The sequence below is a fragment of the Pezoporus occidentalis genome, unplaced genomic scaffold (genome assembly GCF_034315485.1).
Source record: "Pezoporus occidentalis ecotype Australia unplaced genomic scaffold, CSIRO_AGI_Poc_V1 ctg217, whole genome shotgun sequence".
Lineage (NCBI taxonomy): Eukaryota > Metazoa > Chordata > Aves > Psittaciformes > Psittacidae > Pezoporus > Pezoporus occidentalis.
The window spans coordinates 1060582-1087895 of NW_026914040.1; the positions used below are offsets into that span (position 1 = coordinate 1060582).

The 27314-nt window shown below is 57.6% G+C and overlaps 1 protein-coding gene across 1 annotated transcript; it reads left to right on the forward strand.

The window, feature by feature from the left end:
* The first annotated feature begins 472 nt into the window (after positions 1–472).
* On the forward strand, positions 473–26158 carry FBXO41 (F-box protein 41). The gene is made up of 13 exons (XM_062619980.1): positions 473–945; positions 3472–4388; positions 11652–11880; positions 12630–12709; positions 12833–13143; positions 13828–14093; positions 14485–14600; positions 14776–14928; positions 17359–17454; positions 18250–18368; positions 18716–18874; positions 19540–19655; positions 24686–26158. Exons 2-13 carry the CDS (start codon positions 3667–3669, stop codon positions 24746–24748), a joined length of 2430 nt encoding a protein of 809 aa, XP_062475964.1. The 5' UTR covers positions 473–945; positions 3472–3666; the 3' UTR covers positions 24749–26158.
* Positions 26159–27314: the final 1156 nt, after the last annotated feature.

Sequence of the window (27314 nt, forward strand, 5' to 3'; positions counted from 1 at the left end):
CAGCTGGGGACCAAGCCAGGAACTAAGCCAAGGAACTCAGGGGCTCAGTCAGGATTAACCCAAGGCAATCAGAGACCAGATCAGGACCAAGACAGGGACCAAGTTCGGATGCTCAGAGACTGGATCGGGACCAAGCCAGAATCCCTGCAGCTGTGGGTCCAGCCTGGGATGGGGAAAGAGTGATGCAGACACCCCCCATCCAGGGGGATGCTCCGGGATGATTCCAGACGGGGGCTGCCAGGGGCAGGAGGGGACTGATGGGGACAAAGGGGTACGGGTGGGGACAAGGGGGTTCTGTGGGGCCGGGTAGATGCGGGCTGAGGCTGCCGCATGGCAGCAGGGCCGGAGGAGCGCCCGCGGTGTTCGTGGGGACGCAGGCAGAGGGAGCTGTGAGGGAGGAAAAGCGACGGAGAGAAACAGCCCGGGCTGGGGCTGCAAAGGAGGAGGAGGAGGAGGAGGAGGAGGCGGCTGCCAGCGCTCGCCCTCCCTCCCTCCTTCCCTCCATCCCTCCCTCCTCGCCTCTTCGCCATGCAGAGCCCCCCCTGAGCCCCGCAGCCCCGGGGACCCTCTGTCCCCAGGGTGCCCCAGCATCCCTCATCCTCCCCCCGGCGCCTTCAGCCTCTGCTCTCTTCCTCCTCGTCCTCGTCCTCCTCCTCCCGCAGCCACCACCCTCCCTCCCTCCCTCCCCAGGGCCTGGCTGGCATGGAGGTGCTGGCCGCAGGGAGCCGGATGCTTCCAGCCATTCCTGCCTCCCTCCCGGGCCGCATCCCTCCCGAACCACATCCCTCTTTCCCGACAAAGCCCTGAGCCTCCTCCTTTGTGCGGGTGTTGGGGTGTGCGTGGTCCAGCCCCCATCCCGTATCCCCGCGGCTCGCTCGGTGCTGGAAGCAGGAGGGATGCTGCCATCAGAGGAGCCAAGCGCGGGAGCTCGGCGCCCAGCACCAGGTACGGGGCTAAGCAGGATGCTCATGGGGAGGTGGTGGCTTGTCCCCAGGCTGCTCCTCGCCATGGACCACTGGGGAGCAGGGTGGGGGGATGCGGTGGGGACAAAGCCGCTGCCATGGGGTGAGGAGGGACCCGCTGCTCCTCGCTGCAGGTGCTGGGGGATGGATGCATCCCGGTTTTCCATGCGAGCCTCCCTGCACCTCTCCCATCGTGGTGCCTCCACCCCGCAGCAGCCTCAGCCGGGGAAGGATGGGGACCAGCGGGAACGGGGAGCATCCGCCACCCGGCATCACCCTCCACCACCACCACCCCTCTTTTCCATCCTCCCCTTCCCTCTTCCAGCAGGCGGGAATGGTGATGCCTGCTGATGCTATATTTTGGGGGCTTGGAGGCAGGAAAACTGCTAAACAATGCACGGAGAGGATCCATGATGAAGCGCAGGTAGCGGCGCCGGAGCAGCCCGGGAATGCTGCAATCTCCCGGCAGCCGGGAGCGTTTTCCCGGCTCCGGATGCGGGTGGGATTTAATCGTGGGGCTGCCGTAGTAATGACTCCGCTAATAATGCCCTTCAATCCCGGTCGTGGCTGGGGATGGGAGAGGTTTACGGTGAGGATAGAACCTGCCTAAGGCAGGGATGGGGCGATGCGAGCCTTCGGACCTGCCTTGGATTATGGCTGGGAAACACGGGGCTGAGGCTGAGCAGGAGGTGCCGGCAGGGCTCCAGGCCTGAGCTATGGGTGGCCGGATGCTGTGGCCCCATCCCCATGGTGGAAAAGCGCTTTCTCATCCCATCGGCAGCAGCTGAAGTTGCCGGTGGTGCTTTGTGTGTGCCGGGTGCTGGGGGTTAAGGTGTGAGGCTGTTTTGTAACCCCAAAACACAGCCAGGCGCTTCCAGCTTTCCTCCCACCGCATCCCAGCTCTGGTTTTCCATGGATTTCTCGCCTTTACTGTTCTTTCCCTTTAAAATGGTTTCCCAAAGCCTCCTGGCCTGGTTGTGCTCACTGAGGAGGTGCTGAGCTATGGGGATGAGCAGGGATGGAGGTTTCGGGGTGGTGGAGTGCTCACCAAGGATGGGGGCTGTGGGGTGCAGGGGGGTGCTCAGAGGGGTTTTGGGATGGTGGGAAGAGCCCTTTGAGGGATACTGCAGAGGGATGAGGAAGGGATGCTCCCACCCATGGGTGCTGGTGGTGTTTTGGGGTGAAGGCATTGCAGGGATGCACTCCAACGTGTGCTTGTGTCTCCCAGGCTGGAGGAGACCATGGGGACATCCCAAGCTCCCATTCCACAAGGGTGGGGGGTTTTCCCCTGCAATGCCATGGAGGATTTGATGATGGGGGGGATAAACCAGGTCCCCAAAGGGACCTTCTTCTGGCTGGGAAGCCACCATGCCCTTGGCATCAGACCACGGGGTCTATGGGGTCCCATAGCCCTGGAGAGGTCACTGATGAGATGTGACTCCTGGGAATGAATCCTGTTGTGAGACTGAGCTAGCAGGAATGGATCACCCTTCTCTTGGAGAAGGGGGCTCCAGACCCAGTGCTGGACACAGGGATGCTCCTGGAGACCCCTCACACTGCAGGGGCTCAGTGAGGGGTGGTTGGCCAAGAAAGGACATGGTCACCCCTCTGTGGGTGCTCAGGGTGGATGGAGGGAGCTTTCCCATGGGATGTCGAGCTTCCTTGCAGCTGCATCCTCCTAAATGGTTGTGAACCTTTCCAAGGGGTGGAGGACCTTCTCAATGGGTATAGATCTTGCCAACGGTTATGGATACGGATCTCGCCACTGGTTATGGAGCTTCCCAAGGGTTACACACCTTATACATCTTCCCAAGGGTTGTGAATCTTCCCAAAGGTTGTAAATCTTCCCGAGGGTTGTGGATCTTTCCATAGTTTGTGGATATTCCCAAGGGTTGTGGAGCTTCCCAATTGTTGTGAATATTCCCAAGGGTTGTGGATCCTTCCATAGTTTGTGGATATTCCCAAGGGTTGTGGAGCTTCCCAATTGTTGTGAATATTCCCAAGGGTTGTGGATCCTTCCATAGTTTGTGGATATTCCCAAGGGTTGTGGATCCTTCCATAGTTTGTGGATATTCCCAAGGGTTGTGGAGCTTCCCAATTGTTGTGAATATTCCCAAGGGTTGTGGATCCTTCCATAGTTTGTGAATATTCCCAAGGGTTGTGGATCCTTCCATAGTTTGTGAATATTCCCAAGGGTTGTGGATCCTTCCATAGTTTGTGGATATTCCCAAGGGTTGTGGATCCTTCCATAGTTTGTGAATATTCCCAAGGGTTGTGGATCCTTCCATAGTTTGTGGATATTCCCAAGGGTTGTGGATCCTTCCATAGTTTGTGGATATTCCCAAGGGTTGCGGATCTTCCCAAAGGCTATGGAGCTTCCCAAGGGTCGTGCCTCAATGCAAGGAACATGGGAGGGTGGGATGGAGGCAGCGAGGGGACCACGAAGCAGGACCAAGGTGCGACTCTTGATCACCCACACCCCTCAATCACTGACCCCCATCTCTTCCAGCGCCCGCCACCGCTCGATGCTGACACCCTCCCAGCGCCTCCGGACCCCGCTTCCACCCCAGGCCTCCCTCCCCGCCATGCCCCAGCGCACCCACAGCCCCTCCACGGGGGGCTCCGCACCCCACGGCGCGTGCCCCGGGTCCAGCCCTGCCTTGCCATGAGCAGGGTCCCGCGTACCGGGCTGCGTAGCTGAGGGATGGCCTCGCTGGACCTGCCCTACCGGTGCCCGCGCTGCGGGGAGCACAAGCGCTTCCGCAGCCTCTCCTCGCTGCGGGCGCACCTGGAGTACAACCACACCTACGAGACCCTCTACGTCCTCTCCAAGACCAACAGCATCTGCGATGCCGCCGTCTTCCCCTTGGCCGCCGACGGCGCTCTGCTGACGCCGGCCGCGCGCAGGGACTACTTTGAGAGCACCTCCTTCCAAGGCAAGGACCAGCGCTTCTCCTGCGACCTGGTCCCTGCCGAGGAGCTGGAGCCGGCGCCGTCCTCCTCCCCGTCGCCGCGCTACGTCCATGAGATCGAGATCCCGCTGACCGAGATCTTCACCCGCAGCAAAGCCGTGGCGCCGGCCCCGACGCCGCCGGCCGCTATGGACAGTGCCTATGAGGAAGGCTTGGCCCGCCTGAAGATCCGCGCCTTTGAGAAGCTGGAGGTGGACAAGCGGCTGGAGAAGCTGACGGAGGAGGTGGAGCAGAAAATCGCATCCCAGGTGGGACGGCTCCAGGTGGAGCTGGACCGCAAGAGCTCGGAGCTGGAGAAGGCCAAGCAGGAGAGCCTGAGGCTCAGCAGGGAGAAGCAGGAGCTGGAGGACCGGGCGTCTGAACTGTCCCGTCAAGTGGATGTCAGCGTGGAGATGTTGGCCTCCCTCAAGCAGGACCTGGTGCAGAAGGAGCAGGAGCTCACCCGCAAGCAACAGTGAGTCCTTGGTCCTGGTTGAAGGGTGCGGGGGGGATTCCATTGGAATGGTGAACCCTGAGGAGCCCATCACCGAACCCTCAGACCAAGTGCTAGGGCACAGTCCCTTTGCCAACGTCCATTGCCATCGTCTCTCATCAGGTTTTGCATCTTCTCCCGTGCAATGTCCACACAGACCTGAGGTCTATAGCTTGGTTACATCATGGCAGACCTGGTCCCATAGCCACTGGTGCCCCCAGGACATGGCCAGGCACATGGGGATGCACATGGCCATCCTCATGTCCTGCCCAGGAACACGGTGGTGGTCACGCTGCTGCAGCCCATCTCTAGCACCAAAGGCTGTCTTCCCAAAACCCTGGGTCATCCCCTCTGGCTCCACACCTGAATTATCCAGCCCGATACAACCTGAGGAATCCCATTGACCTGCCCAATGGGGCCACCTTGGCCCTGCCTAATGCAGGGCTTTTCTCCTAGAAGGAAGATGGGACAGCCCAAGGAGCCCCTCCATTCGCTGTCAGGACCATGGCACTGCCATCCCCATTTTCATCCCATGTTCCCCACTTAACACCCCCTTCCCATCCAGTCCTGCTCCTGAGTTCCCCTCTGGTCAAGCACTGGGTCATTTTGCCATTGTTGATGCTCAAGCAAACCAGACCTTGTTCCTCAGGGGTTTCTTAGCAAAGCTGGAGTGCTCCATAGGGTCAATGAGGAGCACAGTGGGGGACAGTCATGGCCTTGTCTCCATCCCCACCATAGTCAGCGTCTTCATGAATGGCTTTGACTCCAAAATGAGGTTCCCAGGACTGGCTGGTGCTGGGGTGAGCAGTGAGGTGATGCTGGGGTTGGATAAGGGCAACGGCTCTTGGTTTGGATGCATGTGAAGGCTCCTCCAGTTCCAACCCCTGCCACGGGCAGGGACCCCTTCCACTAGAGCAGCTTGCTCCAAGCCCCTGTGTCCAACCTGGCCTTGAGCACTGCCAGGGATGGGGCAGCCACAGCTTCTCTGGGCACCCTGTGCCAGCGCCTCAGCACCCTCACAGCGAGGAATTCTATGCATCTTGTTTGTCCGTGGTGGACCCTGGACACCATTGCCACAAAAAACCCGGAGTTTATGCCCCAAACTGCCTCCTTTTTGTACAGAAACCCCTTGCCTGTCCTCGTCTGTCCCCAGACTCCTCCAGCCACAGCGGCAGAACCAGTTGCCAGGTTGCAGAGGGAGCATGAGGAGACCTGATGAAAATAGATTCCTTTTCCTATAAACAGGAAAACCATTTCCATCAGCACAGCCAGCTTCACCCTTCCCAGATCAAACCATTCCCAGCCCCACCAGCTCCAAACCACCACGAGCCCATCGTCCCCAGGGGAGGCTTCTTGCTCCTGGGCTCCGTTTGCTGTGCCAGGAGTGTTTTTCCACCCGGTCCATGGGGATGCGAGAGATGCGGGTGATAACCATCAGCATCACCTTACACGCTGTGCCAGCACCCATTTGCCTTCCAAATCCCCTGGGGCCCCTTGCTGGGAGCCTTCCCAAATCATTCCCGAGGAACTCCCAGGTTCACCCTGCAAATGGCATGTTGGGGGGTAACTAATTAGTAATTAAATGGCAATCAAGAAGCAGCAAAGGGAATTGTGTCACTGAGGGCTGCTCTCTGCCTCCTTCACACTCCAGTGCATATTGGTGTGGCTGGGTGTGCAAGGTTGGGTGTGCAAGGTTGGGTGTGCAGGGTTGGGTGTGCAAGGTTGGGTGTGCAGGGTTGGGTGTGCAAGGTTGGGTGTGCAAGGCTGGGTGTGAATGGTTGGGTGTGCAGGGTTGGGTGTGCATGGTTGGGTGTGCAGGGTTGGGTGTGCAGGGTTGGGTGTGCAAGGTTGGGTGTGCATGGTTGGGTGTGCAAGGTTGGGTGTGCAGGGTTGGGTGTGCAGGGTTGGGTGGGCAGGGTTGGGTGTGCAAGGTTGGGTGTGCATGGTTGGGTGTGCAAGGTTGGGTGTGCAGGGTTGGGTGTGCATGGTTGGGTATGCAGAGTTGGGTGTGCAGGGTTGGGTGTGCAAGGTTGGGTGTGCAGGGCTGGGTGTGAATGGTTGGGTGTGCAGGGTTGGGTGTGCAGGGTTGGGTGTGCAGGGCTGGGTGTGAATGGTTGGGTGTGCATGGTTGTGCAAGGCTGGGTGTGAATGGTTGGGTGTGCAGGGTTGGGTGTGCAGGGTTGGGTGTGCAAGGCTGGGTGTGCAAGGCTGGGTGTGAATGGTTGGGTGTGCATGGTTGTGCAAGGCTGGGTGTGAATGGTTGGGTGTGCAGGGTGGGGTGTGCAGGGTTGGGTGTGCATGGTTGGGTGTGCAGGGTTGGGTGTGCAAGGTTGGGTGTGCAGGGTTGGGTGTGCAGGGTTGGGTGGGCAGGGTTGGGTGTGCATGGTTGGGTGTGCATGGTTGGGTGTGCAGGGTTGGGTGTGCATGGTTGGGTGTGCAGGGTTGGGTGTGCAAGGTTGGGTGTGCAAGGTTGGGTGTGCATGGTTGGGTGTGCAAGGTTGGGTGTGCAAGGTTGGGTGTGCAAGGCTGGGTGTGCAGGGTTGGGTGTGCATGGTTGTGCAAGGCTGGGTGTGAATGGTTGGGTGTGCATGGTTGGGTGTGCAGGGTTGGGTGTGCAAGGTTGGGTGTGCAGGGTTGGGTGTGCAGGGTTGGGTGGGCAGGGTTGGGTGTGCAGGGTTGGGTGTGCATGGTTGGGTGTGCAAGGGTGGGTGTGCAAGGTTGGGTGTGCAAGTGTCGTGGTTTAAACCCAGTCAGGTAATTCGTTTGCTCACTTCCCCCCCTTTTCTTGCCCTCCCCCTGCTCTCGGAGGGATGGAGAGGAGAATCGAAAAGAATGCAACTCCCACGGGTTGAGATAAGAACAGTTTAGTAACTAAGGTATAACACAAATCACTACTGCTACCACCAATGATAATAATGATAAAGGAAATAACAAGGGAAGAGAATACATCATCTCACCACCAGCCGACCGATAACTCGCCCCCCCAGCCCGACCAAGCTCCGACCGATACCTCCTCCAACCCCTCAGTCCCCCAGCCCTTCCGGCTAACTCCCAGTTACATCCTGGGCATGACGTGCTGTGGTATGGAATACCTCTTTGGTCAGTTTGGGTCAGGTGTCCTGTCTCTGCTTCCTCCCGGCTTCCCCTCCTCCCTGGCAGAGCATGAGGCTCACAAAGTCCTTGGCCAAACCAAAACATCGCTTGTTATCAGCTCTGTTCCCGAGCTGAAAGTCAAAACATTGCACTGCACCAGCTACCAAGAAGGGGAAAAATGACTGCTACTGCTGAACCCAGGACATTATCCACCCCTTATTCCATACCATTCACGTCATGCTCAGATCCGATATTTTCAATATACTCTTATCTTAGTGCATAGACCAGTCCCTATAAAGCTGCTGAGTCCATCTGGTCCATGATGTCAGGCTCCATCTCTTGAAATAGTCTTCCAGAGCAGGAGAGACTGTGTGCAGTGTTCACACTCGTGAATAACCTGGGCAATAGTGTCCATTGCTAAGTCCACCCCTCGATCATGAGTCCATCTCTATGTTGCATCTCTGCTCTGATGGCCTGAAGTGCATTGGGCCCACCAGGCTCAAAATAATTCACTGTCCCCTTCAGCAGTTTCTGCAGCTTGTTGCTGGGGACTCCACACAGCTGCCTTCCATCTCCGATGCTTCCAAAGCACTGGAGGGGCCCAGTGGACTAGATACTTGCCCATACTGTCCCACACACCCTGCCACTCATGACTGTCCAGCTTTGGGGAAAATCTCTTGGTCCCCCCATATCGTCGTCTAACCCCAGACAAGACCCAAACCTGACTCTGCTTAACTTTTGAGATCAGACAAAATGGTTGTGGGTAGAACACAGTCTGTGTGTGTGCCAACATGCTGATCCCCATCACAATCAGCAGGCAGGTCCCAAGGATGCCCAAAGGCCATTCAAAACCTTCAGAACTCTCACACGATGCTTCTGTACTTGTCACTGGGGCTGGTGTAGCCGCTGTGCTTGCCGGCTCTCCCACCGCCAGCTTCTCTTTTCCTGAGTCCAGCTCTTCCCCCTCTGCCTTGCTGGGAAATGCTGCGTGGTCTCCTGCATCCTCCTGGGGCTCAGCGGGCGGCTTCCGGGAAACGCTCTCGGCCGTCGCGGGGCTGGGCTCGGCCGCGGGGCTCGGCTCGGCCGCGGGGCTCGGCTCCTCCGCCGCCTTCTCCCGCTGCTCGGCAGCCGCTTCCTTCCTCTCCTCGACCGCTCCGGCCTCCCCCACCGGCCGCTGTCCCCTCGCAGCCTTCTGCCCCGCTCCCGCCGCCGCTTGCTCCCCGGGGCCGCTCTCCCGGGCCGGTTCGGCTGCCGCCGGCTCCCGGGGCCGCTCCCCCTCAGCTCCCCGCAGCCTCACGAAGATGGAGAGTAGGGTGAGGGCCAGGCCGGTGAAGAGCAGCCGGACGGCCAGGTACAAGTCCACGGCCACGTCCGTCCCACCCTGCTGCTGGAGCCCGCCCGTATTACAAGCCATTGCCATAAAGCACAGTGAGACAAGAACCTTAGCCCAGGCCCCATACTTGATAAACACTAACACAGCAAATACCGGCTCTATGTAAGTTACAACATTCTGAAGCTGTGAGATCAAGAGAAAGAACTCTGAGAGCCAATAAATCGTCATTGTGATGAGTGGCTATTAATTTGGTCAGATCTGTCGTTATCTCAACCCTTCATGCCCCACGTTGGGCGCCAAAAAGAACTGTCGTGGTTTAAACCCAGTCAGGTAATTCGTTCGCTCACTTCCCCCCCTTTTCTTGCCCTCCCCCTGCTCTCGGAGGGATGGAGAGGAGAATCGAAAAGAATGCAACTCCCACGGGTTGAGATAAGAACAGTTTAGTAACTAAGGTATAACACAAATCACTACTGCTACCACCAATGATAATAATGATAAAGGAAATAACAAGGGAAGAGAATACATCATCTCACCACCAGCCGACCGATAACTCGCCCCCCCAGCCCGACCAAGCTCCGACCGATACCTCCTCCAACCCCTCAGTCCCCCAGCCCTTCCGGCTAACTCCCAGTTACATCCTGGGCATGACGTGCTGTGGTATGGAATACCTCTTTGGTCAGTTTGGGTCAGGTGTCCTGTCTCTGCTTCCTCCCGGCTTCCCCTCCTCCCTGGCAGAGCATGAGGCTCACAAAGTCCTTGGCCAAACCAAAACATCGCTTGTTATCAGCTCTGTTCCCGAGCTGAAAGTCAAAACATTGCACTGCACCAGCTACCAAGAAGGGGAAAAATGACTGCTACTGCTGAACCCAGGACAGCAAGGTTGGGTGTGCAGGGTTGGGTGTGCAGGGTTGGGTGGGCAGGGTTGGGTGTGCATGGTTGGGTGTGAATGGTTGGGTGTGCAGGGTTGGGTGTGCATGGTTGGGTGTGCAAGGTCGGGTGTGCAAGGTTGGGTGTGCATGGCTGGGTGTGAATGGTTGGGTGTGCAGGGTTGGGTGTGCATGGTTGGGTGTGCAAGGTCGGGTGTGCAAGGTTGGGTGTGCATGGCTGGGTGTGCAAGGCTGGGTGTGAATGGTTGGGTGTGCAGGGTTGGGTGTGCATGGTTGGGTGTGCAGGGTTGGGTGTGAATGGTTGGGTGTGCAGGGTTGGGTGTGCAAGGTTGGATGTGCAGGGTTGGATGTGCAGGGTTGGGTGTGCATGGTTGGATGTGCAGGGTTGGGTGTGCATGGTTGGGTGTGCAGGGTTGGGTGTGCATGGTTGGGTGTGAATGGTTGGGTGTGCATGGTTGGATGTGCATGGTTGGATGTGCATGGTTGGGTGTGCAGGGTTGGGTGTGCAAGGTTGGGTGTGCATGGTTGGGTGTGCAGGGCTGGGTGTGCAAGGTTGGGTGTGCAGGGTTGGGTGTGCAAGGTTGGGTGTGAATGGTTGGCTGCGCAGGGTTGGGTGTGCATGGTTGGGTGCATAAGGATGGGTGTGAAGAGCTGGGTGTGCTATGTTGGGTGTGCATGATTGGATGTACATGGTTGGGTGTGCTGCAAGGTTGGGTGTGCATGTCTGGATGTGCATGGTTGGGTGTGCAGGGCTGGGTGTGCAGGGTTGGGTGTGCATGATTGGATGTACATGGTTGGGTGTGCAAGGTTGGGTGTGCAGGGTTGGGTGTGCAAGTTTTGGTGTGCAGGGCTGGGTATGCAAGTCTGGGTGTGCATGGTCGGGTGTGCACAAGACAGACATGAGGAGCTGTGCTTGTGCACCTTCAGGGGTTCATGGATGCCAAGACAAGGTGTGAGAGCAGTCGTGCACGTGTGTGCGCGCACCATTGGCTGTGTGGGTGGTTTTGGGTGCGTATGCAACCGACCGTACATGTGTCTGCCCGTGCACGTGCATCAGGGCCTACATCTGCATTTGTGTTTCCATGGTGCTCATGCATGTGGGCTGGCTCCGCGCACGCATGGGGTGCACTTGTGGGGGTGCACGGTGGCTGTGTGCTGTGTGCACCCTAATGTGGGCACGCAGGGTGGGATGGGGCCACACCAGGTCAGTGAGCTGCTGGCAGTGTCCAACACAGAGCTGAGTTGGGTTTAAGGACTTCAAGCTGCCCTTAAGGTGTTTCCTTTAAGTCTGCCCCAAATGGGGGCCATGCACCTCTATCCTCCCACCACAGCATCATAGCATCCTATGCTGGTTTGGGTTGGAAGGGACCTTAAATCCCATCCAGCTCCAACCCCTGCCACGGGCAGGGACCCCTTCCACTGGAGCAGCTTGCTCCAAGCCCCTGTGTCCAACCTGGCCTTGAACACTGCCAGGGATGGGGCAGCCACAGCTTCTCTGGGCACCCTGTGCCAGCGCCTCAGCACCCTCCCAGGGAAGAGCTTCTGCCTAAGAGCTCATCTCAGTCTCCCCTCGGGCAGGTTCAAGCCATTCCCCTTGTCCTATCATCACCCCCTTCCCTCCACTCCATTGCACTCAAGAGCCTCCAGTCCTGGGAGCAATGCTCACCCAGGCAAAGGATGTCATCCACCCCCAAAACAAGGTGCCAGCATCCCCCTGCTTGCCTGCAGCACCCCTCACTCCCTGCTCTGCCCCAGCCCATGCCCAGGACCCATCCAGCCCGAGCCAGGCTAACGACGAGCGGTCCAGACGCGCACAAGCAGGGCCCTTCCTCTCGCACCCCGTGCCCGGAGGTGCTCAGCAGGGATGCAGGGGATGGGCCGGGGGTGTCACCCACTGCTCCCCCACACACACACACACCCCACCCCGCACAGGGAGGTGCTGCAGATCGACCAGTTCCTGAAGGAGACGGCGGCGCGCGAGGCCAACGCCAAGGTGCGGCTGCAGCGCTTCATCGAGGAGCTGCTGGACCGCGCCGACCGCGCCGAGAAGCAGCTCCAGATCATCAGCAGCAGCTGCGGCACCACCCCCAACGGCAGCCTGGGCCGCTGCGGCACCCCCGGCACCAAGGTCCCCCCCAGGGCGCTCCCTGCACGGGCACAGGTACCCCCTCACCACCACCACCACTGCTGCGGGTGGATGGAGAGGGCTGGGTGGGGAAGGGTCGGGGTGCCCGTGTGGGTGCTATGGGGAAATGGGGGGTCCTGGAGGGGGGGATGCGAAAGGGAGGTTGCTTCTTGGTGGTTTCCGTGGTGAGCGTGGGCAAGGTGGTTCTGTGGGATCATAGAATCATGGAATGGCTTGGAAGGGACCTTGAGATCACCCAGCTCCAACCCCTGCCACGGGCAGGGACCCCTTCCACTAGAGCAGCTTGCTCCAAGCCCCTGTGTCCAACCTGGCCTTGAACACTGCCAGGGATGGGGCAGCCACAGCTTCTCTGGGCACCCTGTGCCAGAGCCTCAGTAAAGAACTTCTGCCTTAGGTCTAACCCAAACTTCCCCTGTTTCAGTTTGAACCCATCAGCCCTTGTCCTGTCACTACAGTCCCTAATGAAGAGTCCCTCCCCAGCATCCTTGTAGCCCCCTTCAGACACTGGAAGCTGCTCTGAGGTCTCCACGCAGCTTCTCTTCCCCAGGCTGAACAGCCCCAATGTTCTCAGCCTGCCCCCACATGGGCAGTGCTCCAGCCCCTCGTCACCCTTGTGGCCCTCCTCCAAGATGCTCCCCTGCATCCCATCTGGGTTTAGCCTCACCCCAAACCACATCAGGCCCAGGGTGCGTTATCAGGGTTGTCTCCCTTGGCTGCACCACTGGGTTTCACCACATTGGCTCCTCTTGCCCATCTCCCCACAGAGAGACCGGCACCCAGGGCCAGGGGTGGCCGCGCATGGTCCTTACGGTGTGTCCAACCAGCGCTCCTCCTCCAGCACCGGGTGAGTGCCCCTGGGTTGTTCCTGACTGGAATCCTAATGGGATGCTCAGGGTTTTTGGTGGGCATCCCGGGAAGGGGACGCACGCCCTGGGGAGCGCTGAGGTTGAGCATCTCCATCCTGCAGAGCCTCAAGCCGGGCGAAAGCCGTATCGCAGAGCTCGGGCTGCTACGACAGCGACAGCGCGGAGCCGTGCCCCACGGATGACACCGCGGACGGGCACCCCTACCCCACACGGGACGGCGGCCGGGGCTCGGGGCTGCGCCGTCAGGCCATCCAGAACTGGCACCGCCGGCCCTACCGCAACAGCACCGAGGGCGAGGAGGGCGACGTGTCCGACGTGGGCTCCCGCACCACCGAGTCCGAGGCCGAGGGATGGGAGCCGGAGGCACCCGGATCCGCCGCATCCCGACCCACCGGCAGCTGCCGGCTCACGGGTGAGGCGCAATGGGGTCTGCTGGTGGGGTGGGAGGATGGGAGGTGAGGGATGCGGGTGGACACACAGAGCATCCCTTCATCCAAAGGAGCGTGACCAGCAGGGCGAAGGAGGTGATCCTGCCCCTCTGCTCTGCTCTTTGAGACCTCACCTGGAGCATTGTGTGCAGTTCTGGGGTCCTCAACATAAAAAGGACATGGAACTGTTGGAACAAGTCCAGAGGAGGCCACGAGGGTGATCAGGGGCTGGAGCAGCTCCTGTGTGAAGACAGGCTGAGAAAGTTGGGGCTGTTCAGCCTGGAGAAGAGAAGGCTGCGTGGAGACCTCAGAGCAGCTTCCAGTATCTGAAGGGGGCCTATAGGGATGATGGGGAGGGACTATTCATGAGGGTCTGTACTGATAGGACAAGGGGTAACGGGTTCAAACTGAAACAGGGGAAGTTTAGATTGGATCTAAGGAGGAAATTCTTTCCTGTGAGGGTGGTGAGGCACTGGAATGGGTTGCCCAGGGAGGTTGTGAATGCTCCATCCCTGGCAGTGTTCAAGGCCAGGTTGGACAGAGCCTTGAGTGCCATGGTTTAGTGTGAGGTGTCCCTGCCCATGGCAGGGGGGTTGGAACTGGATGATCTTCAGGTCCTTTCCAACCCTAACTATTCTATGGTTCTATGATTCATCATCCTCCAACAGTGGCCACTGATGGATGTCCCGCAGCCAGGACCGAGGGGGCCGGGGGCAAAGTGGGGTGGCTGGAAAGGGGCAGCCCCGGGCACTCCAGTGAGGTGATCAGCCCCGAGATCCTCAAGATGCGGGCAGCTCTCTTCTGCATCTTCACCTACCTGGACACCAAGACCCTGCTGCGGGCGGCCGAGGTGTGCAAGGACTGGAAGTTCGTGGCCCGGCACCCGGCCGTGTGGACACGGGTGCTGCTGGAGAACGCCAGGGTGTCCTCCAAGGTACCGGGGATGGGAGAGACCAATCCTCTAGGATCACAGAGCGGTCGGGGCTGGGAAGGGCCTTCAGGTCATCCAGTTCCATCTAGAATGGTGCTGAGCGAGCGTCTCGCTGGCGGTGATTGTGGTGGTGTTATGGTGATGGCCGCACGCGGCTGTGTGCCGGCACCGGTGGCTGGATGTGCTGCATGCTCACATGTGCATGCTTGTGGGCATGGGCTCACATGTACATGTGCTTTTGTCATACATGTGATTTGCACACGGCGTTTCCACATACATATGGCACGTGTGTGCGTGCAGAAAGGCCTGTACGTGTGTGCATGTGCCAGGGATGGGTGGTTTGAGACATGCTGAGGGCATCCCTCATCAGTGACGGCCACCCCTGTCCACCCAGTTCCTGGCCATGCTGTCCCAGTGGTGCACCCAGATGCATTCCCTCACCCTCCAAAACCTCAAGCCACGGCAGCGAGGGAAGAAGGAGAGCAAGGAGGATTACATGAAGAGCACACGGTGAGTCCTGGGCATCCTCCTCACACAGCCGGAGCCACTGCTCCTCAGGGACGATGATGCTCTGCGAGTCCCAGCATCCTGTTTCCACTGATGGATGCTCATGGACCGGCTCCTGCTGTGGGGTTTGGGTGTCCTGGAGCCCCACATCCCCTGACCCTGCTGCTATTCCCACCAGGGGCTGCCTGGAAGCCGGGCTCGAGTCCCTGCTGAAGGCGACGGGCAGCAACCTGCTCATCCTGCGCATCTCGCACTGCCCCAACGTGCTGACGGACCGGTCGCTGTGGCTGGCGAGCTGCTACTGCCGGGCCCTGCAGGCGGTCACCTACCGGTAAGGGGGGCACCAGCATCGCCCCTTGTTACCCTGGGGTCCTGTGGTTCCTTGGCTGGGAACATCCATGGGATAGGATTGTAGAATCATGGAATGGTTTGGGTTGGAAGGGAGCTTAAAACTCCTCCAGCTCCAACCCCTGCCACAGGCAGGGACCCCTTCCACTAGAGCAGCTTGCTCCAAGCCCCTGTGTCCAACCTGGCCTTGAACACTGCCAGGGATGGGGCAGCCACAGCTTCTCTGGGCACCCTGGGCCTCAGTAAAGAACTTCTGCCTTACATCTAACCTGAATTTCCCCTGTTTAAGTTTGAACCCGTTACCCCTTGTCCTGTCACTACAGTCCCTAATGAAGAGTCCCTCCCCACCATCCCTATAGGCCCCCTTCAGACACTGGAAGCTGCTCTGAGGTCTCCACGCAGCTTCTCTTCTCCAGGCTGAACAGCCCCAACTTTCTCAGCCTGTCTTCATACAGGAGGTGCTCCAGCCCCTGATCATCCTTGTGGCCTCCTCTGGACTTGTTCCAACAGTTCCATGTCCTTCTCATGCTGAGGACACCAGAACTGCACACAATGCTGCAGTTGGGGTCTCACCAGAGCAGAGCAGAGGGGCAGGATCACCTCCTTCTACCTGCCGATATGCTGGGACTGCTCTGCTTCCCATCCCCATTCCCTGTCAGAACACAGCCCATCAGGCCAGGTGTGAAGGATCCACCTTTCCATGTGTCCCCAGAGCAAGCCATCCTCCCAACTCTCATCCTCTTCTGGCATGTTCCCATGCAGGTGTTTCCCTTCCAGCTCCATTCCCACCATCCCGGTACCATTCCCACCTCATCCGGAGTCATCAGCGGGGTCTTGGTGCGGGGACACTGCTTTGTGTTAGAGGAGGGTGAAGAAGAGGTACACCAACACCAGGCCCCAGTGAGGTCCTACCTGACTGCTACCCCTTAAGGAAGGCTTCTAATGGGGAGAAGAGACCTTTGGGTCCTTGGAACAGCTCTGCCACAGGATTGCTAAGACCCACCCTGGACACCAGGATCATGATGCAGGTCCTTGAGGAGAGATCTCTGGCTGCTCCTTGGTCTTGGCCACCTCCAGAAGAGGCTCTTCCTCCAGTGGAGACAGGATTTACCTTTCCTATACACTCAAGGGGGAGGATCCTTGCTCCCCTGCACCACGTAGATGCCCCCTTGGCATCCATTTGATCTGCAGCTGATGGGTGCCTGATCCAGCCCAGGACGGAGACTCCTTTAGACATGGCTCTGATGGGGGCATCCCACACCATGATGCAGCCCCGTGCTGCTGGGTTTGACCCCAAGACTCCTCCATCAGCCCTTCCAAGGGCATCGGAGCCGGCTCAAGCTCTCCTGGCACGTTGCTAACCTGTGACTGACTCATGCTCTGATTAACCCAAACACAAGGGGCTCTTGGAAGCTTCTTCAGTGGAGACACGTGCAGCACTCCAGGTAACACCCATCGCCTATTTTTAGGCTTGCCTCTAGCTCTGAAGTGGGTCATTTGGAGTCGGGAAGCGTGGCCTTGGTCTTCAGGAGGCAGCTTCATGGCCTGAAAGAGCCTTTGGGCTGGGGGCATCAGGATGATGCTCTCTGAGCTCTCTCCTCCATTGACTTGGTACTGGAAGCCAACAGTGAAAGCTCCTCTAAGGCAGTGGCACCACTGCTGGGTGGGCAGGCAGCACGCCTAAACCTGCACCTCCATGGAGCCAGCAGCACCCATGAGGTCTGTTTGATACCTCCAAAACACAAGGAAGACCCTACAGGACACCTCTGCAGCAACATCTGGCCAACAGCCACCTACCGATGTGGTGGCGCAACCGCAGAGCTGGTACAAGGCCATGGAGTTACCATCCCTCAGCTGAAACATCCTTAACCACGTCCTGGCACCTTCCCCATCCGGGCTGGGCGGGTGGAGAACGAATCCAACCCAATGGGACCTGCAGGGATTTGCTCTGCAAGGGTACATGGCCTGGCTGGCTCAGCTCCATCACTTGACACCTTTGCATCTGGAAGACTTTGACCTTCACCTTCAGTCAACAACTTCACCTTCAGCCTTACCCCATCCTCAACCTCACCTTCAGGCTCACATCAACCTCACCTTCAACCAACAACCTCACCTTCAACCATCAACCTTCCCTTCAGCCTAACCTCATCTTCAGCCTCACCTTCAGCCTCACATCAGCCTCACCTTCTTCCATTCTTAGTTGCCATTCCACATCCATAGGCACAATTCCAGACAGAAATGCCTCCAGCCTTCCCGCATGGATCGGTGTTGGGATTGACCACAGGCTATGAATAACAACCAGCTTTGTTCCTCCAGGTGCAGGGAGTTGCAGCATCACAGGGGCTGCAGACACAGCCCCCAGGGCAGCATCACTGCCAGTGGGGGCCACCACGTGTCCTCTGTGTTGTTCCAGGAGCGCTACGGACCCTGTGGGTCATGAAGTGATCTGGGCCCTTGGAGCAGGCTGCAGGGACATCATCTCCCTCCAGGTCGCACCTCTGCATCCCTGGTAAGAGCCATGTTAGGAGGAGGCCGGGTTGGAAAGGTCCAGATTTGCTGGGGGGGGGAAGCTCCTTTGAGGCCAGTTTTGGGGACCAGGATCTCAGTCCCATCCCTCCCTGTCCTGGCTGGGAGCTGATGGGGATAGACACCACCCTGATGAGGCAGGAATGTTTCCAGGGCACTGCTAACACCAGAGATGAAAGGGGAGCCGTGATGGGTGACACTGAACATCAAAGGCTTATCTGAGCTCCTCACTGCTCATGTAACAGCAGCCCTGAAGGGCCTGGATGGCTTTAAACATCGAGTCGCTGCTTAGGGAGATGGCTGCAGTTGTTCCTGCGCTGGAAAAGCATTCGGGGGGGATCAAGATGCTGGTGGATCCCCACCCCACAACGTCTCAGTGCTAAGGGGTTCACGGAGCAGAGCAGGTCACCTCCATGCCATGGGGCTTGCTCCGGGGCATGCATTCTTGTCCTGGGATGGTTGTTGCAGTGTCATGTCCGCCCTCAGCCTGGATTGAGGTGCACAGAGGAGGGTGTCTCCTGGCAGGAGAATCACAGAACTATGGAGTGGTTTGGGTTGGAAGGGACCTTAAAGCTCCTCCAGCTCCAACCCCTGCCACGGGCAGGGACCCCTTCCACTGGAGCAGCTTGCTCCAAGCCCCTGTGTCCAACCTGGCCTTGAACACTGCCAGGGATGGGGCAGCCACAGCTTCTCTGGGCACCCTGTGCCAGCGCCTCAGCACCCTCCCAGGGGTGAGCCCCTGCCTCGTGTCTCATCCCCATCCTCTCCCCGTTCCCAGCCAGCAGCCGACGCGATTCAGCAACCGCTGCCTCCAGATGATCGGGAGGTGCTGGCCCCACCTGCGGGCGCTGGGCGTCGGAGGGGCAGGATGCGGCGTCCAGGGCCTGGCCTCCTTAGGTAGGAGAAGCTCTGCTCGGGGCGGGGGCAAGGGGAAGGGGAAGGGACCTTGCTGGGGGCAGGCTGTAACCCTAGGAGATGCCCCATGGGGACCTCTGTGAGGAAACCCACGCCAAGAACCATGCGTGCACCCTGCCCCTCCTTGGTGCCACCCATCCCTTCTGTCACCCCTTTCCCATCAGTGGCCTTATCCCTTCCCTGATGGAATCAACCAGGTTGGAAAAGCCCTTGAGGCTCATCCAATCCAACCAATCCCCAGCACTGCCAAGGCCACCACTAACCCATGGCACTGAGGGCCTCATCTCCATGGGTTTGGGAACACTTAGGAAGGTTCTTTGTCCTTCCAGCCCGAAACTGCATGCGGCTTCAGGTCCTGGAGCTGGACCACGTGGCGGAGATCAACCAGGAGGTTGCAGCGGAGGTCTGTCGAGAGGGGCTGAAAGGGCTGGAGATGCTGGTGCTGACCTCCACACCGGTCACCCCCAAAGCCCTGCTGCACTTCAACAGTGAGTAGCAATGCCAGGGATGGAGGCAAAGCATCGTCCATTGGCCAAAAGGCCACCAGGTATCCAGATCCATGAACCAGAGCTTGCCTTCCAGCTGCACCCGCAGAATCCAGTGCCAACACTGGGAGTAACGGAGCTCCATGGTGGAAGAGGGGATCCAACAGATCCCTGCCAAGGATGGGTTAAGAAGAGCTGATCTAGCTATGGGCTATAGGAAGATGGAGACCTCAATGTCTCCATTGAATGTAATCAAGGACTCAATGCCTGTGGCACACCTGAGGTTCACCCTCATCCGGGTTTGGAGCCACACCATTTACTGAAGCTGTTTGCTAGGAGCTCCTGGGGAAAGAGGCTTGACACCAGCAGCAGGGTCTGTTTGAGGACTGCTCCTGGTGGTCACGCACGTGTGGCTGTGCTTGGACTTGCTGGGAACCATCCTCTGTGTGGAAGAGGAAGGGTTTCCCAAGGGCCATTTGGGATAGGGCAATCAGGGACCAGCTCGGAGAGCACCACCCTCCCTACAGGGGTCATCAAAAACGGGTCTCCTCCATCCTCAAGGTGAGGTTTGCCCAGAAGCAGGAGGCCTTGAGGAGCACTGGGTGGGTTTTTGGGTCCATGGTGTTTGAGCCCAGCTATGGAGACACCAGGCACTATCTGTACCGCAGGTGTGTGCCGGAACCTGAAGTCCATCGTCGTGCAGGTGGGCATCGTGGACTACTTCAAGGAGCCCCATAGCCCTGAAGCCAAGAAGATGTTTGAGGAAATGGTGAACAAACTCCAGGTAAAGGATGCGAGTCCCAGGTGACCCCCGTGTCACCAGCCCCAGGTCCCCTTGGAGGCCGGGGGCAAACTCATCCACTGCTGTAGCCATTGAATCATCGAGTCACAGAGTGGTTTGTGTTGGAAGGGACCTTAAAGCTCATCCAGATCCAACCCCTGCCATGCACAGGGATGCCTCAGACAGGCTGAGAGAGCTGGGCTGGGGCAGCCTGGACAAGAGAAGGCTCCTGAAGGGGAGACCTGAGAGCAGCTCCAGTGCCTGAAGGAAACCTGGAGAGGGGCTTGGGACAAGGGATGCAGGGACAGTCAGCTGATCGGAGCTAGCCTAGCTAGAGCCACAGCCGGCACGCTTCAGCGACCGCGAGGGTCAACGGAGATTAGGAAAATCAGAGAGGAGAGCGCAGAGACATCGCGATTCCCGACATCTCCCGATCCCCGAAGCCCCAGCAGCCCTTGCGAGAGAGAGGCTCACGTGGCGGGGGGCGTTCCCACGGTGACGGCGACCACTCCCTGCTGCTTGCCTTGAAAAAGCCTCAGAGAGGGCAGCGACCGGTCGCTGCCCACCAGGTGCAGAGAGGAACAAGCAGGTCGTGTTGCTGGTGTCCCAGACTGCAGACCAATATGGTTGTCTCCAGAAAGAGAGCTTGCAGTAAGACGACTACAGCAACTCAGACGGAGACCCCGTCCCAAACCGTGGCTGTTCAGGTCTCTGGGTGCAGGGAGTGCCAGAGCCTGATGCTGCCGGGGGAGGGAGGACAGCGTTCCACCTGCGTGAGGTGTGAGCAGGTAGAAGATCTGCTTAGCCTGGTAGCAAGACTTAAGGAGGAGGTCGAGACGCTGAGGACCATCAGGGAGTGTGAAAGGGAGATCGACTGGTGGAGTAACTCCCTGGCGTGCCGGTCGGAACGGTTCCAGGGAGATACCCCCCAAAAGGGGAAGGACCCCCTGCCCTCTCACACAGAGGGGATGGCCCGAGACAGCCCCTGCCCTGTAGCTGTAGCGCAGAGGTAGGGGACCAAAAAGACGACGAGGGTTGGAAGCGAGTTCCGGTTCGACGTCGGGGGAAACCCTCCCCCCTTCCTGCCCTGCTTCCCCAGGTGTCCCTCCGTAATAGGTTCGAGGCCCTGGATCTTGAAGGAGAGGTAAGTGAGAATGTGGGGCAAGGCCAGCCCACATGGCCACATAGGAAAAGGGGGTCGACTTTGCACCTCAGGACTGCCTCTGTTAAGAAGGAAAGAAGGGTCATTGTGGTGGGGGATTCCCTTCTGAGAGGAACAGAGGGCCCGATATGCAGAGTTGACCCTCATCATAGGGAAGTGTGTAGTCTGCCTGGAGCCCGGATCAGGGATATCACCAGGGCGCTCCCCAGCCTGGTGCACCCGACAGACTACTACCCGCTGCTGGTCTTCCAGACAGGTGGGGAGGAAGCTGCTTCCCGCAGTCTGAGGGGGATGAAGAGAGACTACAGGGCCTTGGGGAGGATGGTGAAAGAGTCTGGGGCTCAAGTGATCTTCTCCGCACTCCTTCCATCTTCCACTGATGATGTGGGAAGGAATGGGAAGATTCAGTTCATGAACAATTGGCTACGAGACTGGTGCTACAGGCAGGGCTTTGGATTCTTTGATAATGGCTGGTTTTATAGGGCACCAGTCTGGACAATGACAAGTGGGAAAGGTTTGTCTCACAGAGGCAAAAGGATACTGGGGCACGAATTAGCAGGGCTCATTTGGAGAGCTTTAAACTAGATTCGAAGGGGGATGGGGTTGTTGCTGGGCTTGCCCCAGTGGGGCAGCGCTCCAGAATTAATGAAGACTGGGAGGCCTCCTATAATCCTAGGGTGAAGTCGGTGTGCTCAGCTCGCTCCCTGAAATGTCTGTACACCAATGCGCGCAGCATGGGAAATAAACAGGAGGAGTTGGAAACCTGTGTTAAGTCAGGAGACTATGATCTGGTGGCAATTACAGAGACGTGGTGGGACAGCTCACATGACTGGAATATAGTCATGGAGGGCTATGTCCTTTTCAGGAAAGACAGGCCAGCCAGGAGGGGTGGTGGGGTTGCTCTTTATGTGCGGGAGGAACTACAATGCACCGGGTTCTGTCTGGGGACAGATGATGAGCGAGTTGAGAGTCTGTGGGTGAGAATTAAGGGGCAGGCTGGCAGGGGGGATACTGTTGTAGGTGTCTGTTACAGACCACCAGATCAGGATGAGGAAGTTGACGAGGCCTTCTACAGGCAGCTGAGAGAGGCCTCACAGTCACAGGCCGTGGTCGTCATGGGGGATTTTAACTTCCCTGATGTTTGCTGGAAGGACCACTCGGCAACCCAGCCGCAGTCCAGGAGGTTCCTCCAGTGTGTGGATGATAACTTCCTCCTGCAAATGGTGGATGAGCCGACCAGGAGAGGAGCGCTGCTGGATCTCATCCTCACTAACAAGGAGGGTCTGGTTGAAGCAGTAAGGGTAGAGGGCTGCCTTGGTTGCAGCGACCACGAGATGGTGAAGTTCAGGATCTTGTGTGGTAGGACTAGTAGGATACCAAGTAGAATTGCAACCCTGGACTTTAGCAGGGCAAACTTTGGCCTTTTCAAGCAATTGCTAGGGGAAATCCCATGGGCAAGGCTGCTTGAAGGAAAAGGGGCCCAAGATAGTTGGTTGACATTCAAGGACTGCTTTTTCCGTGCTCAAGATCGGAGCATCCCGACACGTAGGAAGTCAAGGAAGAGGGCCAAGAGACCTGTGTGGCTAAATAGGGAATTGCTGGGTATGCTCAAGTGGAAGAGGAGAGTTTACAGGTCATGGAAGGAGGGGCTGGCCACTTGGGAGGAATATAAGGCTGCTGCTAGGGGATGTAGGAAGGCAGCTAGGAGGACTAAGGCTTCCTTAGAATTAAACCTGGCAAGAAGGGTCAAGGACAGCAAAAAGAGCTTTTTCAAGTACATGGCAGACAAAACTAACACCAGAGGCAATGTAGGCCCACTGATGAACGGGATGGGTGCCCTGGTGACAGAAGATGCAGAGATGGCAGAGTTACTGAATGCCTTCTTTGTCTCTGTCTACTCTGCTGCAGGCAGTCCTGAAGAGCCCTATACCCCTGAGACCTTAGATGAAGTCAGGTCGACGGAGCGACTTGCCTTAGTCGATGAGGAATGGGTTAGAGATCAGTTGAGCAATCTGGACGTCCATAAATCCATGGGTCCAGATGGGATGCACCCGCGAGTGCTGAGGGAACTGGCGGAAGTCATTGCTAGACCACTCGCCATCATCTTTACCAAGTCCTGGGAAACGGGAGAGGTGCCTGAGGACTGGAGGAAGGCAAATGTCACTCCGGTCTTCAAAAAGGGCAAGAAGGAGGACCCGGGTAACTATAGACCGGTCAGCCTCACCTCCATCCCTGGGAAAGTGATGGAACACCTTGTCCTTGGTGCCATCTTAAAGCATATCAAGGATAAGAGGGTTATGAGGGGCAGTCAACATGGCTTCACCAGGGGGAAATCATGCTTGACCAATCTCTTAGCCTTTTATGAGGAAATAACACGGTGGATGGATGATGGCAGAGCGGTGGATGTGGTCTACCTTGACTTCAGCAAAGCCTTTGACACAGTCTCTCACAGCATCCTCACGGCTAAATTGAGGAAGTGTGGACTGGATGACCAGGTAGTGAGGTGGACTGCGAACTGGCTGAAGGAGAGAAGCCAGAGAGTTGTAGTCTATGGGGCGGAGTCTAGTTGGAGGCCTGTAACTAGTGGAGTGCCTCAAGGGTCAGTACTGGGACCGGTATTATTTAATATATTCATCAATGATTTAGATGAGGGAATTGAGTGTACTATCAGCAAGTTTGCTGATGACACTAAGCTGGGAGGAGTGGCTGACACGCCAGAAGGCTGTGCTGCCATCCAGCGAGACCTGGACAGGCTGGAGAGTTGGGCAGGGAATAACGGGATGAAATATAACAAGGGAAAGTGTAGAGTCCTGCATCTGGGCAGGAACAACCCCAGGTTCCAGTATAGGTTGGGGAACGACCTGCTAGAGAGCAGTGTAGGGGAGAGGGACCTGGGGGTCCTAGTGGACGACAGGATGACCATGAGCCAACACTGTGCCCTTGTGGCTAAGAAGGCCAATGGCATCCTGGGGTGTATTAGAAGGGGGGTGGTTAGTAGGTCGAGAGAGGTCCTCCTTCCCCTCTACTCTGCCCTGGTGAGACCCCATCTGGAATATTGTGTCCAGTTCTGGGCCCCTCAGTTCAAGAAGGACAGGGAGCTGCTGGAGAGAGTCCAGCGCAGGGCAACCAAGATGATTAAGGGAGTGGAGCATCTCCCTTATGAGGAAAGACTGAGGGAGCTGGGTCTTTATAGTTAAGAGGAGACTGAGGGGTGACCTTATAAGTGTCTATAAATATATAAAGGGGGAGTGTCACGAGGATGGAGCCAGGCTCTACTCAGTGGCAAACAATGATAGGACAAGGGGTAATGGGTGCAAACTGGAACACAAGAGGTTCCACTTAAACTTGAGAAGGAACTTCTTCTCAGTGAGGGTGACGGAACACTGGAACAGGCTGCCCAGGGAGGCTGTGGAGTCTCCTTCCCTGGAGACATTCAAAGCCCGCCTGGACACATTCCTGTGTAACGTTATCTAGGTGTTCCTGCTCTGGCAGGGGGATTGGACTAGATGATCTTTTGAGGTCCCTTCCAATCTCCAGCATACTGTGATACTGTGATACTGTGTGACAGGCCAAGGGGAATGGCTTGAACCTGCCCGAGGGGAGACTGAGATGAGCTCTTAGGCAGAAGCTCTTCCCTGGGAGGGTGCTGAGGCGCTGGCACAGGGTGCCCAGAGAAGCTGTGGCTGCCCCATCCCTGGCAGTGCTCAAGGCCAGGTTGGACACAGGGGCTTGGAGCAAGCTGCTCTAGTGGAAGGGGTCCCTGCCCGTGGCAGGGGCTGGAGCTGGAGGAGCTTTAAGGTCCCTTCCAACACAAACCATTCAATGATTCCATGTCCTCCCCCACCAACCCCACTCTTTCCTCCTCTTCCAGGCCCTGAGGAAGAGACCCGGCTTCTCCAAGATCTTGCACATCAAGGTGGAAGGAGGCTGTTAGTCCTTCAGGGAACCACAAAGCACATTCCCAGAGGCTCCGTGAAACCAAACCCACCGTCGCTGCTCATCCGTTGCCGGACCTGGGGCACGGAGACACCGGCTCATGCACAAAGAAACCCTGAACCCTTGCAGGCCTCAGAGATGGGCAACCAGAGCCTGTCCCCAAGGCCAGCTCACGGGCAAAAGGTGCTACTTCAGGACATTTTTGGCTGCCCAAAGAGGCAGGGCTTGTTCCTGGGAGGGAAGATGACTTCGAACCTCCCTTCGTGGCTGCTCATTGCCAAGGATCCTTGTTTGGGGAATGTCTTTCTCTTCAATCTCTGTTTCTGGGGGGGTTTCGGTTGGTTGGTGGTGTGGGAGCTGAGGATGGATCTGCCAAGAGCCCACCGTTGTCAGCATCACGGCTGGACCATCCTTATCCATCCATGGGATGATGGAGGTTGGGTGGGAAGGGGCTGTTCCTCTGGAGGAAACGGTGCTCAGCATTCCTGCAGGATTTCCACTCGTTTCCATGTCCATTTGTGTATCAGAGGGACACCCAAACCCGGGATAACACTGCCCAGAAGCCGGCAGCCACCACAGCACAAGCGCGCGTGGCAGAGCTGCATCCCGGGGCTGTAGGAGCCAGAGGACACCATGGACATGATGGTTCCAGCCTCACCTCCTGCCCACCCAAACCCTCCTGCCAAGGCAATAAACCATCTCCAAAGTCCTCATCCACCAGGAAGCACGGGTCATGCTTCTGTCCCCATCAGCACCCACCAGAGCTCAGAGTCCCACCGGAGCGCGTTGTCCCATGCGGAGATTGGGACTGGAATGGGGCACCCACATTTGCCATCTCATCGCCTTCCTGAGCAGCCTGAAGGAGAAATCCTGGCCAAACTGCCCTGACGTCCAAAGCTGCTGTGAAAGCACCAACCCAACTGCCCTGTAGACCCTTTACCTATGGCCACAGCTGGGTTTTCATCCCTCTTTGTTTCTTCTCCATCTTCTGCCTGTGAGGACACCATCACCCCCAAAACACCCTTGTCCCAAAGGAAAAGGCTTTGGGAAGGCATCCAGCAGGGTCAGGCATCTCCATCCTCCACCCTGAAGGTGCCAGGAGGTGCCTATGCCATGGGGACACCCATCACAGCACTGCCAGCAGCAGGGACCTATCAGCACCCTGCAACCCTGAGCCCCAACCAGGCGTGATTGGACCCGATGTACTGAGCTGAGAGGAGCCAACAGAGAAAAGCAGATCTGGGGGTTGTCCTCTTCTCTGGACCATCGTTGCGAGGGCTTGGTGCCTGTTGGTCAATGTGGATGTGAGGAGACAGCCCTTCGCAGGGCATCTCCCTTCCTGGAGGTGATGGGTTGCCACGGAGCATCCCCCGGGAGGATGAAGGCTGTGGACCCATCTTGGTACCACCTTCCTTCCTCATCTATGGCATGGGAGCTGCAGAGCTCAGCTGAGGGCTCCCAGCGTGTGACAGCCCATTGGGACCCTGGTAGAAACCAAACTGGATTCCGAATGAAGTTGGTGATGGGCTGGAGGCCTCCAACCCCAGGAAGCACCTCAGGAGACCATGTCATCCACCCATCATCCCGTCTATGCTGTCTCCTCTGAAACAGGGTAAGGTTCTTGGCCATAACCCCCTATCTGAAGCACCCCATTCCCCCTGTGACTGCAGCTTTCCAGGAGAAGGCTGTTCCCTAGGGACAGAATGTGGGAGCCCAAAAAAGCCTGTGAGAAACCACCTTGTCCCATCATATCCCAATGGGCAGCACTGGATGAGCTCCCAAGGTGCCCACCATCACTTTACCTCCACCCACGGAGGTTGGAACATGCATAATCCAGGGGCAAGAAGAGCAACAGATGCCCCAACCAGCAAAGAAGAACCACCCAGCAAAGCTACGATCATCTGGGGACCATCTATCCTTCATCCCACCAGCATGGTCCCAAGTGGAGATGTTCCCATTGGAAACAGGGCAGAGACTTGTGAAATTCCCTTAAAAAAATAAGAAAAACCACAAAGTATTTATTTCTATACAGAAAAAAAAAAAGGAAAAAGAAGAGTTTAAAGGCAAGTTCTATCCTCAGCATGTTTATACCCTCTACGCTTAAAGACTATTGCGTTGGAGAGTCATGGTTGAAGACTGAAGGTGGTTGCTCCAGGTTTGCTGTGTTCCCAGCTCCTCACCTGGCTCCTCCAGGCCATGGGAAGGGGAGGATGGGATGATGGGAAGCAGGGGGAGATGTTGAGGACACGTGGAGAACCCTTCAGTGCTCATCAGTGAGCTGGTGCCATTGGTGGCCATGGCTGGTGGATGTGGAGCGTTGGGTGGATGCGGGATGTCCCCATCCCATCGCTGCCATGAGGGGTTTGTGAGCTGCGGCAGGACAACCTCACCCCAAATTGGTGCTTTGGTGTGACCAGACCAACCCATCCCCCTCCCCTTGGGGTGTGATTCCCCAAAAGTCCACCTTCTGGCTTAGCAAAGCCAAGTCTTTACCAAAATCCGGCGATGACACAAGCTCTTGAGGAGGTTTGAGGGTTGTAAGATGGAAAGTTGGGTTTTCTGCC

Excerpts from the sequence above, each read along its gene's own strand:
- FBXO41 (XM_062619980.1), top strand. The coding sequence starts at position 3,667 with ATGGCCTCGCTGGACCTGCCCTACCGGTGCCCGCGCTGCGGGGAGCAC. Across the intron at positions 13,144-13,827 it reads CGGCAGCTGCCGGCTCACGG|TGGCCACTGATGGATGTCCC; the intron begins GTGAGGCGCAAT and ends ATCCTCCAACAG. Across the intron at positions 19,656-24,685 it reads AAATGGTGAACAAACTCCAG|GCCCTGAGGAAGAGACCCGG; the intron begins GTAAAGGATGCG and ends CTCCTCTTCCAG.